At 34.6% G+C, this 17,796-nt stretch overlaps 1 protein-coding gene and 1 long non-coding RNA gene across 2 annotated transcripts in view; both read right to left on the bottom strand.

Moving 5' to 3' along the window:
* Positions 1 to 680, bottom strand: part of LOC113562391 — a 19,441-nt gene extending 18,761 nt beyond the window's left edge. Inside the window, exon 1 of the long non-coding RNA XR_003406890.1 lies at positions 5 to 680. This is a non-coding gene — a long non-coding RNA (uncharacterized LOC113562391). The remainder of the gene's footprint in view (positions 1 to 4) is intronic.
* Positions 681 to 2,568: 1,888 nt separating this feature from the next.
* Positions 2,569 to 17,482, bottom strand: LOC105280639. Its single transcript, XM_020032078.2, has 3 exons — positions 16,793 to 17,482; positions 15,312 to 15,488; positions 2,569 to 2,652 (listed from the first exon to the last, which is right to left on the bottom strand). The coding sequence occupies exons 1-3, from the start codon at positions 17,076 to 17,078 to the stop codon at positions 2,579 to 2,581; spliced, it is 537 nt and encodes a 178-aa protein (XP_019887637.2). The 5' UTR covers positions 17,079 to 17,482; the 3' UTR covers positions 2,569 to 2,578.
* Between the last annotated feature and the right edge of the window lie 314 nt (positions 17,483 to 17,796).

The following is a 17,796-nucleotide window of genomic DNA, read 5'->3' as shown; positions in this document are numbered from 1 at the left end:
TCACCTCGTATGTATTGCCGGTATATATATAATAAAATATATATATATACATATGATGACTAATGTGTTTATTGTTTATCTCGGATGTTTTTTGTACGGTACGGAAAATAAAGACATATTATTAGATGAATGAAATAAACAAGTTTGTTTCCTTACATGTAGTGTGCTATGTAACGTTCACACGGAAGCATTATTTCTTTCTGAAAAGAGCGACAGTGAAAATGTGAGAAAATATGAATTTGTTTTTACTGGGCTCAGAATTAAAAGATAGAGCAACAACATTACAATGGGCGAGAGAATTGGGACTGATACCTAGTTCGCGGTATTGTAATACTCATAAGCAGCAAATGGTTTTAGATGACTCTCGAGGTGTATGTGGAGAATTTTGATGTCGAAAACGCCGAAAATATGATCATAATGTAACTTTCAGTAGAAACACATATTTTGAAAGGTGCCATATATCACCGGAAAAATGTTTGACATTAATATATTGTTTCGTTGTTGGAATGTCTTTCGAGCATGCTGTTCGTGAAAGCAGTTGGATTAATGGAGAACAAACATCTACTGAAACAGTAGCAGATAGATATTCTTTCTGTCGTGAAGTTCGTGCAATAATTAGACAAACAATATGATGAAGAAGGTTTTCTTCTATTTAATATTTATTTTTTATTATGATATATAATATAAATATATTAATATTTAATATATTAAATATTTTATACTATTAATTAATATATAATTTTTATTTGCAAATATATATCAAAAAATATTTAATTACTGCTATAATAATTTATTTGAAAATTTTATATCTTTATCAGGTTATATTGGAGGAGAAGGTTGCATTGTTGAAGTAGATGAATGCAAAATCGGTCGAAGAAAATATGAACGGGGGCGTCTAGTTGAGGGATCTTGGATATTTGGAATGATAGTCCACGGACAATCTATAGATTATTAAAAAGAAATATGTCCTAACAATCAACGAGATGAATCAACTTTATTGAGTTTAATAAAAAAAACATGTTGCTCTCGATACTGAAATTCATTCTGATTGTTGGAAAGGATATACAAATTTAATACAACATGGATATAAGCACAAGACTGTTAATCATTTTGTAGAATTTGTGGATACTGACAGTGGAGCACACACTCAAACTATTGAATCATCGTGGCGAATAATGAGAAGGTCGCTGAGTCGGGGGGGTATTAGGATAGACAATTTAGCTGACCATTTGTGTGAGTTTTATGGCGACGAAATGTGAAAAAATATCATTTAGATCCATTTCAAAAATTAATTACAGATATTAAAAAAGTATATTTTGGTTCAAAATAATAAATTTATTAAAAAACTTAAAAATTTCAATGTTTATTGTATTTATATTTAATCCATTTGTACTTTATGTTGCTTGCCTCGGGTTTAGTTGGCGATATGGTTCCAAATCGACTGGGTTATCGACTGTCCACGCGAAGTGAGGTTCACTTCATTAGTAAGTTGGGTTGGGTTAGGTTAGGTTAGGTTAGGTTTTCATAGAGAGGGATGGGATCCAGGCGGGGGGGTCGCGTAGGGTAGGCGCTGGTAGGAAATGGGTATCCCTACCAGTTGCATAAATCCTCCACGATGGGAAGTTACGGTACAAGTGGTGGTGGCCCCACTTTACCGTATTCTGGGATGTGCTCCGGGGGGAGCGGTTAGGGATATACCAGCGCGGGTTGGGAGCGATGGAGGCCTCGAGGGCCCTCTCCCATGGTAATGCTTCGGCTGAGCTGGGAGGAACCTCTTGGTGACCTATGCACCCTCCCGCGCAAGGCAGGCCATGGCGGTTATAGGTTTAGTGGGTTAAAGCCCCACACTCCCCCGTGCGTCCTCCCAGGGACCACGGGAAGTCGAAGAGGATTCCCCCGCCTTAACAAAAAAAGAAAGGTTAGGTTTTCATTTTGATCAAAAAGGAAAGTTTTTACACAGTTTTACAAATATCCAGCCGAAAAAAACAAAATCACTATTTATTACTTTGTTTGAACTTTTTATGTCTTTATCTTTCTTGTCGGTAAAAATCCATTTCAGGGTATTCATTTGAGTTATTCAAGCATTTTCACTAAAGGATATGTAAATCGGGTGTGGAAGCTTTTCGGAAGTTTATCCCTTGGAATGTCATCAATTGTATGACAATAACTATGTTTCCATCGAGGGTTAAAGTCGGGTCAGAGTCGGGTTGGGTTATCCGTTTCCATCGGACCTTTGGTAGGGTTCAGGTTCGAGTTTGGTGTTTCTACCGCAAGAGCGCTCATTCCAACTCGACTCTGACCCGACTCTAATCCGACTTTAACTCTCGATGGAAACATAGTCAATATTCCTTAAGTGGGTTCTATAGGCATCGACATCTTTGCGGAACGACAAAAAAAGCCGCGAGTACCATCAGGTCCTGATGGCATTCTCATCACGTTCTCAGGTAAATGCATCATTGTGATACCACTGTTACTTCTAGATCGACAGAATCCATTTTGTTCCGAACCCGAAGAACATAAAGATAATCTTCTGATGTTCATATCGTAACCAGAATCACGACTGCATGTTGATAATCTTCTAGAACGATCCGTAATCAATCGATTCACGACGACTTGTGATATAACAGCTTTCTTCATGTTCCATAGAGGAACCTACAACAGATGATAAAATCATAAATTAATTATGTAGGTTTTCCAGCAAGTTACACAGACGATACAGTGTAACACTGTGTCCAACACAGAATGTTCCAACTGTGACACTGTGTCACACTGCTCGACATAGTAAAAAGCTAAGTACAAGCGTGTAAAATGTCCCAGTGTTACCAATATTTTAAGAAATCTTATATTTAGTATTTAAATGGTGGTTTCCAAAATTTGTATAATAAAAATAAAGAACCGTAATACTCTACTGAGATTTTTAGAACCATAATACTCTACTGAGGTTTTCAGAAATCAAACCTACACTTTACTGTTCCAACAAGAACTTTACACGGTGTAACACAGTGCAATTTTCCGTGTCCTTGCTGGAAAATAGCCATCATTTAATATTAAGGGGATTCTGGAGTCGTCTGTATTACCGACGTAGTAAATAACATTTTTTAATGTAATCTTTTTATTGATTGCGCAGAATGAAAAATCCTCTTGAACGATGAAAGAAATCTTGCACGATATCAAGGAACTAATTTTTTACTCTTGTCTACGATTTTACATGCGAAATTTGGCATGGAATTTTCCAAACAATGGATTTTTTTATTACGTTTCTAAATTCACTTTGAAAAGCATCATCGTATTCATTTAATGTGTGACCAGTGTGGATGATAGCCATTTCGTACATGCAAAGCCAAATTGTTATATTAAACACATTATTGTACGAGGTTAGGTTAACAAGCCGATAACAAACCTGTAATTTTCGAACTTTTTCCCGTTTCGAGGCTTTGTATATACGAAATAGCTATCATCCACACTAGCCACATATTAAACGAATACGATGATGTTTTTCGAAGTGAATTTAGAAACGAAATAAAAAATTCATTGTTTGGAAAATTCCATGCCAAATTTCGCATGTAAAATTGTGGACAAGAGTAGATTAGTTCTTTGATATCGTGCAAACGGATTTCTTTCATCGTGCAAGAGGATTTTTTATTTATTCTAACTAATAAAAAGATTTCATTAAAAAATGTCATTTACTTCGTCTGTATTACCGGCGAAATCGGTGATTTTCCTGCACACTAATCTTTTTATTAGTTGCACAGAATAATAATTCCTTTTCCACTATTAAAGTACACCCAGTAATGAACTGTAAGGTGGTTGATTTTATCTTAAAAACGAGGAAAAGTTAGAAAATTACAGTTTTGTTATCGGCTTGTGACATAACCTCAAAATGATGTGCTAACATATTTGCTATAATATTTTTGTTTTGCAGTTTGTACGCCTAAAGTAACACCAGCTTACAATCAGGACAGGATCAAGGAAAATTATGAAACTTTTAGAAATGAGGTTGCTCCCTTAAACTAAATAATTACCGAAATGAGTTTAAAAGCCTAGTAAAAAAGATTAGCGTGCAGGAAAATTTCGTGAATATGAATGTGAAAAATGCAGTGAAAAATCGAAGTAAAGGATAAAACAGAGCACGAGATTAGGTCCTGGATATCGTGCAAAAGGATTTTTCATTCTGCGCAATCAATGAAAAGAGTTATTAAAAAAACTCATTCATTCTATCGGTAATACAGACGACGCGAAGGAGTTCACTAGCTACTCCTTTAGAGCATATATACTGGAGGAGGAATTGTCCATATCTCCCCTACTACGAATGTCAGGCAAACATCTGTGCGAGAGAGAAAGGTATAAAGTTCTATTCGTCCACTGTGCGCATGCGTTTCTATGACCGCGCATCCAAGCTGCACATCCATATGTCCGACGCGTATAAGTCGTATACAAGTCGCATTTGCTTAAGGGGGGAGAGTCAAGTAAATGACCTAAACTGTGTGATTTTTTTTTCGAAGAGAATAATAAATCGATTGTTTTGAAAATTAGTGCATGTTTTTATATAGTATTTAAACTGAATACAGGAATTTGTTTATGTAAAAATAATAAAAATTCATTGAGCAGTAGCTGGTCGAAGTTGCCTCCTCCGCGAACGCGCCGTGGATCGCAGCTCAGTGAATTTTCAAACAATCGATATGTCCTTGTAGATACATATACTTTAACATCTTCTCCTCAGCATGAACCTAACGGATTGTGAAAATTTTTGCAATAAACAGTTGTTTTTTGCAATTGTTTGTAAAGAAAAAAGTCGTTTTTTTTAAATTGCTATTATTTTCTCAATTTAAAATTTTTTTCTTAAATAGGTTCATGCTGAGGAGAAGATGTTAAAGTATATGTATCTACAAGGACATATCGATTGTTTGAAAATTCACTGAGCTGCGATCCATGGCGCGTTCGCGGAGGAGGCAACTTCAACCAGCTACTGCTCAATGAATTTTCATTATTTTTACATAAAAAAATTCCTGTGTGCAGTTTAAATACTATATAAAAACATGCACTAATTTTCAAAACAATCGATTTATTATTCTCTTCGAAAAAAATCGCAAAGTTTAGGTACTTGACCCTCTCCCCTTAACCTATTTTTCTGTGTCGCGCTGATTAATCTGAGCATATTAATTTAATATATACACAAAATGCCTTATTAAAAGTATTATAGAAATATATATCCCTCTAAAAAACCTTACAAAGGTAAAAAAATACGTCAATACATAAAAAAGCAAAACTAAATATGTTGAAATCCATATACTATGTTTACACGAGCGCTACTCCTGTAGTAACTTATTCGAATTATCGTAAGTTACTATAATTCGAGTAAGTTACTAGAAGTAGCGCTCGTGTAAACGTAGTAATAGTTAACTAGCCAAGTACCTAGAAGCAATTCAGTTTGAGGATTTGTAATTTGAAATAATACTTGGCGTGCCCGGGTCGCATTGGACATGCATTCTTCTAAATTTGTACTGCCTTGAGTATTTTCACTAATGACTCGTAAATCTTTGTATTTGGTAATATTAAAACAAATACGTTTACAGTTTTGCACATTAGCGGAGTGATTATAAATATCCCTTTTCATTACTCACTCAATACAAATAATTTACACATAGAGTTTACACAAATTATAGGTAGGACGTACGTTTTAATGCGACCCGGGCACGCCAAGTATTATTTCAAATTACAAATCCTCAAACTGAATTGCTTCTAGGTACTTGGTTAGTTAACTATGGATTTCAACATATTTAGTTTTGCTTTTTTATGTACTTGGCGTATTTTTTTACCTTTGTAAGGTTTTTTAGAGGGATCTCATTACTTTTTGTAAAAATTTGTTACATTTCATTAATTTTAAATGTTTTTATGTATTTTTGTATTGCCACAATAATATGTCATTTTATTTCTGCTGTGAGATCTCATCAAATATAAAAATGTTGGATAATAAAGATTTATCTAATCGTGCAAATATTCTTAATATTTCTAATTGTCAAATATAAATTGTGACAATTTAAAATTTTCTCTCTCTCCCTCTCTCTTTCTTTCTCGGTTTCATTCTATGAGTATAAAATGTTCCAACTTATATCTTAAATTGTCATCATTTATATTTCAAAATTAGAAGAATTATATCCTTATCATTGCGACGCTATCACAATGATTTCGTTTAAAACAAGTAATTTTTAATTTTTTATATAATAGTTTTTGCGATTTATATCTTAATCGTAAAATAAAATATTTTCCATGTATTAAAATCAGTTTTAATTCATAATAAATTAAATCGTGCATCTGTGAACGCACCTTTGAGTGACAAAATCGCTTTGCATGTTATGTGCGAGCATACGTACGTGAGTTTGAACCTGATTTCGGAAAAGGAGGAAAACGAAACGTCACAATTCTAACATTCAGTTACAATATCTCAGGATAAACTGCACCAATCTTATTCGAATTGGTCGCAATCGAAAGCTTGCATCCATAATATGCTATTAAAGTGCCGTTAGATTTTTACATAAGGCTTTAGTTCCTGAAATATTTTAATCAAAAGTTTGTTTGACATGAATTTGGCATGAAATTCCGGATAAGCTATACGGTAGCGCTTGACGTTTATGCAATGAATTTGGCAACGTTCGACGTCTATGCAGTGATGCTTATTGCTCGAAACCTTGTTTTTTTACGTACTTGACGTCGCGACGCTATCGTGTCGCTTGATAAATTTACGGGTGCATTATGAAGCCAAGTGTGCGACTAATTTAGTTGAAAAAAAATATATTAGGCATAAGTTTACCAAATTAATTCATTTTGTACATGAATAAAGATCAAGCGACGCGGTAGCGTCGCGACGCCAAGTACATAAAAAATAAATAGCCGCTTGATACGGCACTGGCGCGGCATCGTCGAGGCGCTACCGTATAGCTTATCCGGAATTTCACGTCACACAAACTTTCGATTAAAATATCTCAGAAATTAAAGCCTTATGTAAAAATCTAACGGCACTTTAATAGCATATTATGGATGCAAGCTTTCGATCGAGACCACTCCGAACGCGATTGGTGCAGTCTATCCTGAGATATCGTAATCGTATGCTAGAATTGTGACGTTTCGTTTTTCTTCTCCAGTCCAGATTCTTGTTCAGACTCACGTACGTACGCTCGCACGCACACAAGCAAAGCGAGTTTGTCCGTCAAGGTGCGTTCACATAAGCGCGTTATGGAGAATTCACACTGCGTCTGATACGTTGAGTATTGAGATATCGCGAATCTGCTTGCGCTGACTTTTTGACAATCGTTTGTAGTTTCGTTTTGTTTGTAGTTGAACTGTTCAAAAGGTATTAATTAACATTTGTTTAAATAAAAATAGCTAACTTTGCCATTTCTTAAGATATCGCGAATCCGCTTGCGCTGTCTTTTTCAGAATCGTTTCTAGTTGTTTCGTTTGTAGTTGAACTTTCAAAAGTTATTAACATTAGTTTAAATAAAAAATAGCTAACTTTGCTATTTAAGATATCGCGAATCCGCTTGCTCTATTTTTTTCAGAATCGTTTCTAGTTGTTTCGTTTGTAGTTGAACTTTTAAAAGTTATTAACATTTGTTTAAATGCAAAATAGCTAACTGTGCCATTTGTTAAAATATCGCGAATCCGCTTGCACTTTCTTTTTCAGAATCGTTTGTAGTTGTTTCGTTTCGTTTGTAGTTGAACCGTTCAAAAGTTATTAACATTTAAAGGAAAAATAGCTAACTTTGCGATTTGTTAAGATATCGCGAATCCGCTTGCGCTGTCTTTTTCAGAATCGGTTGTAGTTGTTTCGTTTCGTTTGTAGTTGAACCGTTCAAAAGTTATTACCATTTGTTTAAATAACAAATAGCTAACTTTGCCATTTATTCAGATATCGCGAATCCACTTGCGCATTCTTGTTCAGAATCATTTGTAGTTCTTTCGTTTTATTTGTAGTTGAACCATTCAAAAGTTATTAACATTTGTTTAAATAACAAATAGCTAACTTTGCCATTTATTCAGATATCGCGAATCTGCTTGCGCTGTCTTTTTCAGAATCGTTTGTAGTTGTTTGTAGTGCTTTTCGTTTGTAGTTTAACAGTTCGAAAGTTATAAACAATTAAACAAATTACAAAAAGCTAACTTTGTCATTTCTGGAGATATTGCGAATCCGCTTCCGCTGACTTTTTCAGAATCGATTTAATATAACATAAACCTGAAGAGGAAGAAAGACTGCTGGAGAAATTGGAAGATGGTTTAGTTGAGAGACAAAGTCCGTGAGAGAGAGAGATATATTTTCGTAGTATACTGATTTTAATGTGAGCGCAGGCTGGCGAATATATTTTAATCTGTATCTTTAACATAATACTTACTATCTATACTATAAATATTAGTTTCACTTTGAATTCTTACCGGTGTACGATAGAGTTCTTTTGTAGCAAAATAATTTCTGCGATCGGTGTATGGTATGTGTATGTGTGTTTTATGTAAGTGCACAAGTGTACATATACTTTATAGAGAATTTAAACGCCAGATAATTAGGAATAATAATTAATAACAAAAATAATCTATAAATAATTTATTTTTTGAACAATTAAATTCTATGCTATTTAAATTTTAAAAATTTACAAAAAGGAGTGAGATCCCTACAAAATCTTTTTTTAAAAAAGAAAAAATATATACGCCAAGTACATAAAACGTGTCGGACTTTGTAAAAACAGTGTAATTCACAAAATCTTTCTAAAAAAGCTTAATTATTCATTATTCATTCAAAAATATATATGAAATCAATGCAAGTAGCCAAGTGAATAGCCAAGTGTGTAGCCATAGTGAAGCAAAAATAGCCAAGTTATCGTTGTTATTATTCGAAAGTGCACTGTTCACAAATGGATATGAAATCAATGCACTTTATCTAGTATTTCTTTAAAAATGGATTTTGTCAATGCAATATCCAATAATTACATACAACAACAGATTTATGCAAACTTAATCCAACAATTATATGAAACAAAAGTTTTATATCATAGTGAAGCAAAAAACTTGGCGTGCCTAGGTTAAGATGGAATAGCCCACCAATGTTTTATAATATAGAAATTATTATGCGGGCACGCCAAGTTTTTTGCTTCACTATAATATAAAACTTTTGTTTCATATAATTGTTGGATTAAGTTTGCATAAATCTGTTGTTGTATGTAATTATTGGATATTGCATTGACAAAATCCATTTTTAAAGAAATACTAGATAAAGTGCATTGATTTCATATCCATTTGTGAACAGTGCACTTTCGAATAATAACAACGATAACTTGGCTATTTTTGCTTCACTATGGCTACACACTTGGCTATTCACTTGGCTACTTGCATTGATTTCATATATATTTTTGAATGAATAATGAATAATTACGCTTTTTTAGAAAGATTTTGTGAATTACACTGTTTTTACAAAGTCCGACACGTTTTATGTACTTGGCGTATATATTTTTTTCTTTTTTAAAAAAAGATTTTGTAGGGATTTTAATATATTTGACTTTGACTCCAACTTTTCTTGGCTTTCGAGCTCTAAAATTCTGCTCACACACCATAATAAAATCACTTTTATATATAATAAAATCATATATATACACTCACTCCCAAAAAAAGCGGTACACCAAAATTTAGGGAAAAATTTACCAACCTTCAAATGATCATAACTTGGTAAATAATGAAGATAAAAATATGTTCAAAAATGCAAAATGAAGCTTCAAGTATCCACTTTAAGAATATTTGAATGGCAATTATGGTCGGCCATTTGATTCAAAATGGCGGATGACAAAATGAGAGGATGCAAAAGTGATAACCGAAAGTCCGAGTTTGTGACGGTGCATGGCGTGAATTAGATATCGCAGCCTAATGGGACCAAATGCAAATGAAAATATAGAGTGTTATCTTTAAAATGCTTTTTACCGAGCTCGATGCGATCATTTTTCGTTGAGTTGTGCAACTTTAAAAAAGAAAACACTCTGCTAAGTAAATTTGGAGTATCTCAACAAAAAATTATCGCATCGAGCTTTGCAAAAAAGCGTTCACACACACACACACCACAAGGAGGGTTTGGAGTCTTAAATTACTGTGGAACTGACGAACCACGGGGTCCTCATCCTTGTGATACACACACACACACACACACACCCCACAAGGAGGGTTTGGAGTCTTAAATTACTGTAGAACTGACGAACCACGGGGTCCTCATCCTTGTGATACACATACACACACACACACCTACATACACCTACACCCACACGCCTACATACACCTACACCCACACACGCACACACCACATAAGAAGGATTTGGAGTATAAAGAATAATGAACGCAGCAGTTGGAATTATAAAAGAACTAAACGAACCGCAGGGTTTTCTAATTCCTTAGGCCTTGCTGAATCGACGATATTGCAAATTCGAAATTGAATATCTCGGTACCTAACTATCCTAGCACAAAATTTCAAAAACGGTTTTAAAGCTTTGAAACCCTACTTTTCGCAATTTAAATCGAAATTGTGCACGACGAGTTTTTTAAAATGGCGGAAAGGGAGAGCATGCGAAATTGATAAATGAAGATTCGAGTTTGCGATGGCACATGGTGTAAAGTAGGTATTGCAGCCCAATGGGACTAAATGCATATAAAAGTATAGAGTTTTATCATTAAAACGCTTTTTTACAAAGCTCGATGCGATAATTTTTTGTTGAGATACTCCAAATTTACTTAGCAGAGTGTTTTCTTTTTTAAAGTTGCACAACTCAGCGAAAAATGATCGCATCGAGCTCGGTAAAAAGCATTTTAAAGATAACACTCTATATTTTCATTTGCATTTGGTCCCATTAGGCTGCGATATCTAATTCACGCCATGCACCGTCACAAACTCGGACTTTCGGTTATCACTTTTGCATCCTCTCATTTTGTCATCCGCCATTTTGAATCAAATGGCCGACCATAATTGCCATTCAAATATTTTTAAAGTGGATACTTGAAGCTTCATTTTGCATTTTTGAACATATTTTTATCTTCATTATTTACCAAGTTATGATCATTTGAAGGTTGGTAAATTTTTCCCTAAATTTTAGTGTACCGCTTTTTTTGGGAGTGAGTGTATAATATATCACTATATATAATAAAATCACATATGTTTATATATATATTAAAATCACTTTTATTTCATTTATAACCTTCAAGTTTGCTTCAAGCTCGTATAGCTCTTATAGCCCGTATCGTCTGCTAACGCATGCGCACAAAAGACACGTAGGACACTATATGTTTCTCTTTAATACACATAGGGATTTATATCTTTCTCACTCACACAGATTTTTCACTCACTTGCCAGTCGCCAATTCCTCCTCCAGTATATATGCTCTAAGGCCACTCCAGTATCCCCTTAAGTTTGCATTACCGACGGAATGAGTGAGTTTTTTTAATAGATCTTTTCATTGGTTGCGCAGAATGAAAAATCCTTTTTGCACAATGAAAGCAATCCTTTTGCACGATATCGAGGAACTAATCTTTTACCCTTGGTCACAATTTTAGAGATGCACATATGCTCAAAATTTTTATTCCAATCACACTTTTTTACTAGATTTCTGAAGTCTCTTTTAAGCCCTCAACACAATGCAAGGAACAGGCAATAAGAATAGGGAATAGGATCGTCTGTGTCATTTCAGCGCACAGATTCCACTGTGTATCATACGAGGCAAGCCACAAGTCGGTAATAAAACTGTAATTTTCGAAATTTTTTCTGTTTATAACATTAAGTCCTGGTCATTGACAAACATTTTTATGTGTATTGTAATTGTGGGAAAGGATTTGTTGTTTTATGCAACCAAAAAAAAGTCTGATTGGAAGAAAGTTCATGGTAAAATAGACGACTCCAGGATCCCCTTAAAACTCTTTCCATTAATAGTTTGTGTAGTACACAACAAAAAGAGAACTAATTTAACTAAAATGTAATTTTATTTGTAAGATAAGCAAAAGTTGTGTCGTTTATTTCAAATTTCGATGAACAACACAAAATATCGATTTTTGAAAAACTTTGTTTTAGTGTCAACTAATATTTACTCAAAGCTATATACTCTATTGTACTATGTATAAATGTAGCGTCAGCATACTACAAAATAATTCTTATAACACGCATTGACAGAACTGTATTTTTCATTTTTTTAATTAAAATTAAGTAAGTTTATAATTTTTCATCCGTTTTGACGCATAAGAGATTTTAAGATTTGCCCCTAGTAGCTACCATAAAAAATATCGCAGCTATTCAGTAATGTTCTGTTGAATTCGTGGTAGTTAACGGTTCAAGAAGATATAAAGATAAAAACTTTCTGTATTCTTCACAATTCCTTCTTGAATCTAGATGAAAAAGTGAAAAATCGCGAATTTTTACACTATGGGCTTCGGCAGACCAGCTCAACGCAACTCGCGACAGGCGACACACGACGCGCGTAGTGTCCTATAATAAGAGTCTGGACACCGCACGATTTGGCCTCCATACTCAGTCAAATATACCAGAAACGCTTATTCGCGATTGCTTTATAAATAGCATGGATAACTGCTCAGTTTCTTTGAGTTTCTCAGTTTTTATATATTAAAATAGATTAATTATTTTTCAAGTATTACGGTATCCAAATATTAATTTATTGCCAGCTACTGTATCTAATTTGGTGGAACCAATCAGAAATCACTTAGGCGGTGTCCAGACTCTTATTATAGGGACACTAGACGCGCGACGCGCGATATCAATCAGCTTATAGTTTTTATAGAAAAGCACACTCATTGGATATCGCGAGTCGCGTGTCGCCTGTCGCGAGGTGCGTCGCGCTGGTTTGCCAAAGCCCTATGTTCACTCATTTATAACATCCACAAGTCTTTAAGAAAGATTGACAATTATATACTACCCACACAGCACAAATGACTGTTTGCCGGCTGATAGTCGGCATTTTTCAGTCAACTTGAGTCAACTTTTTAAGTCGACATTTAGTCAACTATTTCAGGGATCAGCAAAAGTCTGAAATTGGGCACGGGCGCCCGCGAGTGCTCAGCTGCTGGGCATATCGACAATTGAATGAGACTGCAATTAATGTGTTACTTTTTAAATTATTACTTAAATGTATTTAAAATTTTTAATTAAATTTATTATATAACTTTAATTTATTATTAAAATGCTATGTTACACGCGCAAGTATTATGTATTACTATGTTATATGTTGTTATTTAAGAATCATCATATATACATATAGTGCGATATATTTGTGGGGGCTGCGAGTGCGTATCTGCGCCCTTGTTTCAATCTTCCTTCTTTTCATTCGCGGGCATCTAACGCATTCAGCTTTGCCCGCGGGCAATGCCCACTTGCCGATCCCTGAACTATTTGTTGGATGGTTTATTGTAGACTTTAATTATAGACTGAAAGTCGACCTAAGGTCGACCATTTTCGAAAGTCGAATCTAATTGCCATAAAGTCAACTTATAAGTCCACTTTTGGCTGACTGATAGACGACTATAGTCGAGTCATTTGTCGACTATTAGCTGACTATAAGTTGACATTCAGCCTGACTTCGACTTTTTAAAGTCGACTTTAGACTTCTTCTGCCGACTGACAGTCAACTAACAGTCGACTTGGTGCTGTTTGGGTATTTGATAGAACAAAGTTTCAACTTTAAGAATCCATTTTTTTGAATTACTGTACGATAATCTTTAATAACGTTATCTTCGAAGTCAAAATACTATTATATAATTTTTCTTCAACCCTCAATAATTCGGTAATAAAATCATTTAGAGAAATTTTGTCCTGAGATAAATTATAAAACAAATTCTAAATGTTACTTAAAAAAATCGAAAATTTTTCAGATTTGTTTTAAGTATGTAACACATCCAGAAGATGTGAGCAATGAAAGTGACCAAAAAATTCCCCCTTTTATCCAGCTTATCGTTTTTTATATGAAAAATTGCCTAAATTAAAAAAACTTAAAAACAATATTGATCCTTTTAAAAGTAAACATTTTAAGCCTATTTTTAGTTTAATTTTTTATTAGTTTGAATGAAGAGCAAGCAAACTGTCAGCAGTATGTCGACAGATTGACAACAGATTCAATCAGAATAATGCAACAGATCCGGTACCATCTGTGTCCGCATTAAGATTGTGTTCTGCCAGCAGATCCTGCTAACATGATCTGACAGCAGATTGGCGACAGAAACCGAGCAGAGCCTGCCGACATAACCTGGCGGCAGATTGGCGGCAGAAATAGAGCAGGATCTGCGCAGTGTAGTTGGCAGCAGATTGGGAGTAGAAATCGAGCAGGCTCTGCGAGAAAGTGCCGTAGTAGTACAAATTTATTGGAGCAATATTGGTTAACAATATAAATCTAATTTTTTATGTGGTATGAATTAATTTCTTATATTGGTCTACTATTTGTAAAGTAATCTGTTTTTTTAATCAATACTTAATTTGATTAAATGGGCAAATTTAATGCCTTCAGATTGCTTGCGGCGTGTGTGGACGTTGTCCATGAGAACCTCTTTGCCGCAAGTGCAAAAATTCTTAGAAAAATTAATATTATTATGTCAAGACGCGTATATTAACTTATATAACTGTCAGGCTAAATCTTAACGTCGAGTAAGAACTCGACATGTTCACCACCTAGCGGTGCGGAGCGAAAACGCATATTCCTAGCCGTGTAAATTTGAATAGTGTCAAAAGCTGCAGATCCTGTTCGGTTTCTGCCGCCAATCTGCTGCCAACTACACTGCGCAGATCCTGCTCTATTTCTGCCGCCAATCTGCCGCCAGGTTATGTCGGCAGGCTCTGTTCAGTTTCTGCCGCCAATCTGCTGTCAGATCATGTTATAAGCAGGATCTGCTGGCAGAACACAAGCTTAATGCGGACACAGATGGTACCGGATCTGTTGCATTATTCTGCTTCAAATCTGCTGCCAATCTGTCGGCATACTGCTGACAGTGTGCTTACTGGGTGGATTTTGTACCCAATCTGTGGCCTCTCTGCTCACATATTTTGTCGAACAGATTTTGCCAATGTCTGTTCTTCGCAGGTTTGGCTGACTGGGAGAGATGGTTGTTTGAATCTTCTCTATCTTTTAAAACAAATCAAGTGTTTCCATAATTGTTGTGAGAAATGTGTTATATTTTATTAGTACAATAATTATTGGTATAATGATATAGATAATTATAAAGTGAATCACAGATGTGTTCACAAAACTAATAGAAGAATAACAGGAATATGATTTTTATGATAAAAAAATAAGTCGGATAACCTGGGTGAAAGAAACCTGCTTCGGAATCGGATGAACACGTGGAATAACGTCTGCTAGATTCCGAGTTGGAACTGGAACCGGAAGACAAACGTCGAAACATAAAAGTATTTTCTGAGCTGGATATAGAGCAGGAAGAAAGCCTCCGGGATAACCATGTATCCGGTGTTGAAGGACTCACTGTAATAATATAGATTAACAGTGTTGATTTTATTTATATATAAAATTATATTATTACACAATATATTTTTGTGGAAAATGTTGAAATGTTTTAACCCTTTCGTGCCTGATTTTTTTGTAGAAACAATTTGCATGTAATTCACATATTACTAAAAAAGTCTTCAAGGTCATTGATTATGAATCTGTAGACAAACTTTTTAAATTCAAAATGGCGGATCCAATATGGCGGACCAAGATATAAAAGTTTCTTAGATTTGAATGAAATTCATATTCTACGGATTTTTCGGGTCGCTAATTTAAAATATCAGTTGTTTTCATAGGTTCTTCTCATCAGTTGTTGAAAACTGAGTTTTACTCAAATCCCACAAAATTTAGCACGTTGGTCTGTCATATTGGATCCACTATTTTGAAATTAAGTATCGATTTTTTTCATATAGCCCTCATTATCTTCAAAATGAGCCTAGAAAGAACCCGCTTTCTTCATTTTTGTGCAAGATATATGTATTTTTCTCCATTTTAACACTTTTTGATGAGGTATGGAGATCAAATGGTGAAAGTCATAAAGATGTCGATTTTTTAAAGCGTCCTATCCTTCATCTTTAAGATAAGCCCAGAAAAAAATCACTATCTTTATTTTTGTGGAAGATATGAATTCTTGAAAGACTGGTACATATATGTGCCACCAGGCACGAAAGGATTAAAAGAGAATTTATAATTCTAAGCAACTTCCAAAAGATTTTAGCTGATGGTTTATTACAAAGTTATTAACAAAAAACGTTCAATAAATCGTAAAAGTAACGTTAACGTTACAGAATATAATTTGCTATCTATATAGGATGACTCAAAAGTACGGATAATAATAATTTGAAGAGTAAATTATATGGAACAATGAAATCCATGGAAGTATCCCTCTCCGATTTTGTTGAACTTGAAATATATTGTAATGTACATAAAAATAGAGACACGTATTTTTTTGTATGTGTCTATACGGAGTAAAGTTGTAGTGTATTGCTGCGCGATACTACGAGGAAGGCGATGCGCATGTGCGCAGGCGAGGCGCGCGGCAGAGCACGGACACGAGCGATAGACGCAAGAGTCAAAGATATTTACTAAGCAAGTTTGTATACTAAAATATATACATCCAGTTATTCAGTATACCCACAGTGTGTTCATTTAAAGCGTGCTTAGCAGCCCCCACGACACGACAAAAGTGAAACCTTCTTCTGAAAAAATACTCACCCCTCCACCCCTCCCCCACCTACACACGCGCGCGCGCACGCATGAAACTTATGCTTAGACAGTACCTTGAATAGGATAATCCGTATGGATGTGATATATTGGATATCCCTGAATGTTTTTCTTATGCCTCATTCTGCTGTCTTCAAGATCAGATTCGCTAGGATAACTGAGTGAATTGTTACGATCTTCTCTCATTATTTTATTTAACTTTTCTTTATAGATCGTGTTTTTCCTTGTAGATTGATTTTTCTTCTTCTTATCTGCCAACTTATGTAACTCAAATATTTTGGCATTGTCTAGAGCCATTTGTGTAGCAATTCGTGCCGAAATTGAGTCTGTGAATTCGACCATGGCACATTCTTTGCAAGAAGCCAATTCCGGCCTTTTGGATATTGCATGTCGTATCTAAACAATAAGAAGGTAAAATAAATAATAATAAAATATATTTATTTATTTGCTGAATCGATTATTTGATATAAAAAATGATATGCCAAGAGGCACACTTCACCAATTCTATTGACAGTTGTTATAGCGGGCATGTTCCTGTAAGGATTAAGTGGAGGATGGCACTTTAACTCTAATTGGATAGATTAGTGTCTATAGTATCTATGTACAGTATAGACATAGTATCCATGTATTTTAAAATTTTGTTATAAAATTAATTTTTTCATAAATTATACTGACCACGCTTTATTATATATACAGATTGTCTAATAAATAAAATAGTTTTCTGATACCATATATACTTAAAAAGTAAACATATAGAGTAAAATAAATAAAATAAAATAAATAAAATAAAAAGTAAACATATAATATATACTGACTTTGAGGCTTTCACGGCTATTAATTTCGTCAGTAGTGATGGCTCGCGGATCGATATCACGTTCCTTGACAACTTTATGCCAAGTTTCACAGATCGACATTGTAATCCGCATCATCAGGACTGAGCTTCCTTGGTTTGCGTCATTATATACTCATATTTCCCTCTATTTCTTCACTTGGTGGGAGAAGAGATAGAGGGTTTCAGCCGATCATGATATTTTTAATTGACCAGCTGATCAATCAGAGC

Source organism: Ooceraea biroi, chromosome 8 (genome assembly GCF_003672135.1).
Source record: "Ooceraea biroi isolate clonal line C1 chromosome 8, Obir_v5.4, whole genome shotgun sequence".
In the NCBI taxonomy this organism is placed as follows: domain Eukaryota; kingdom Metazoa; phylum Arthropoda; class Insecta; order Hymenoptera; family Formicidae; genus Ooceraea; species Ooceraea biroi.
The sequence above is the reverse complement of the archived record's forward strand: the minus strand, read 5'-3'. Positions and strand labels throughout refer to the sequence as shown.

What these genes read in the sequence shown, in the direction of transcription:
- LOC105280639 (XM_020032078.2), bottom strand. Translation starts at nt 17,078, where the DNA reads ATGGTCGAATTCACAGACTCAATTTCGGCACGAATTGCTACACAAATG. An exon ending in TACGGATTATCCTATTCAAG is followed by an intron (nt 15,489 to 16,792) that starts GTACTGTCTAAG and finishes ATATTATTACAG; the next exon opens with TGAGTCCTTCAACACCGGAT. An exon ending in AGCAGGTTTCTTTCACCCAG is followed by an intron (nt 2,653 to 15,311) that starts GTTATCCGACTT and finishes CATCTGTTGTAG; the next exon opens with GTTCCTCTATGGAACATGAA.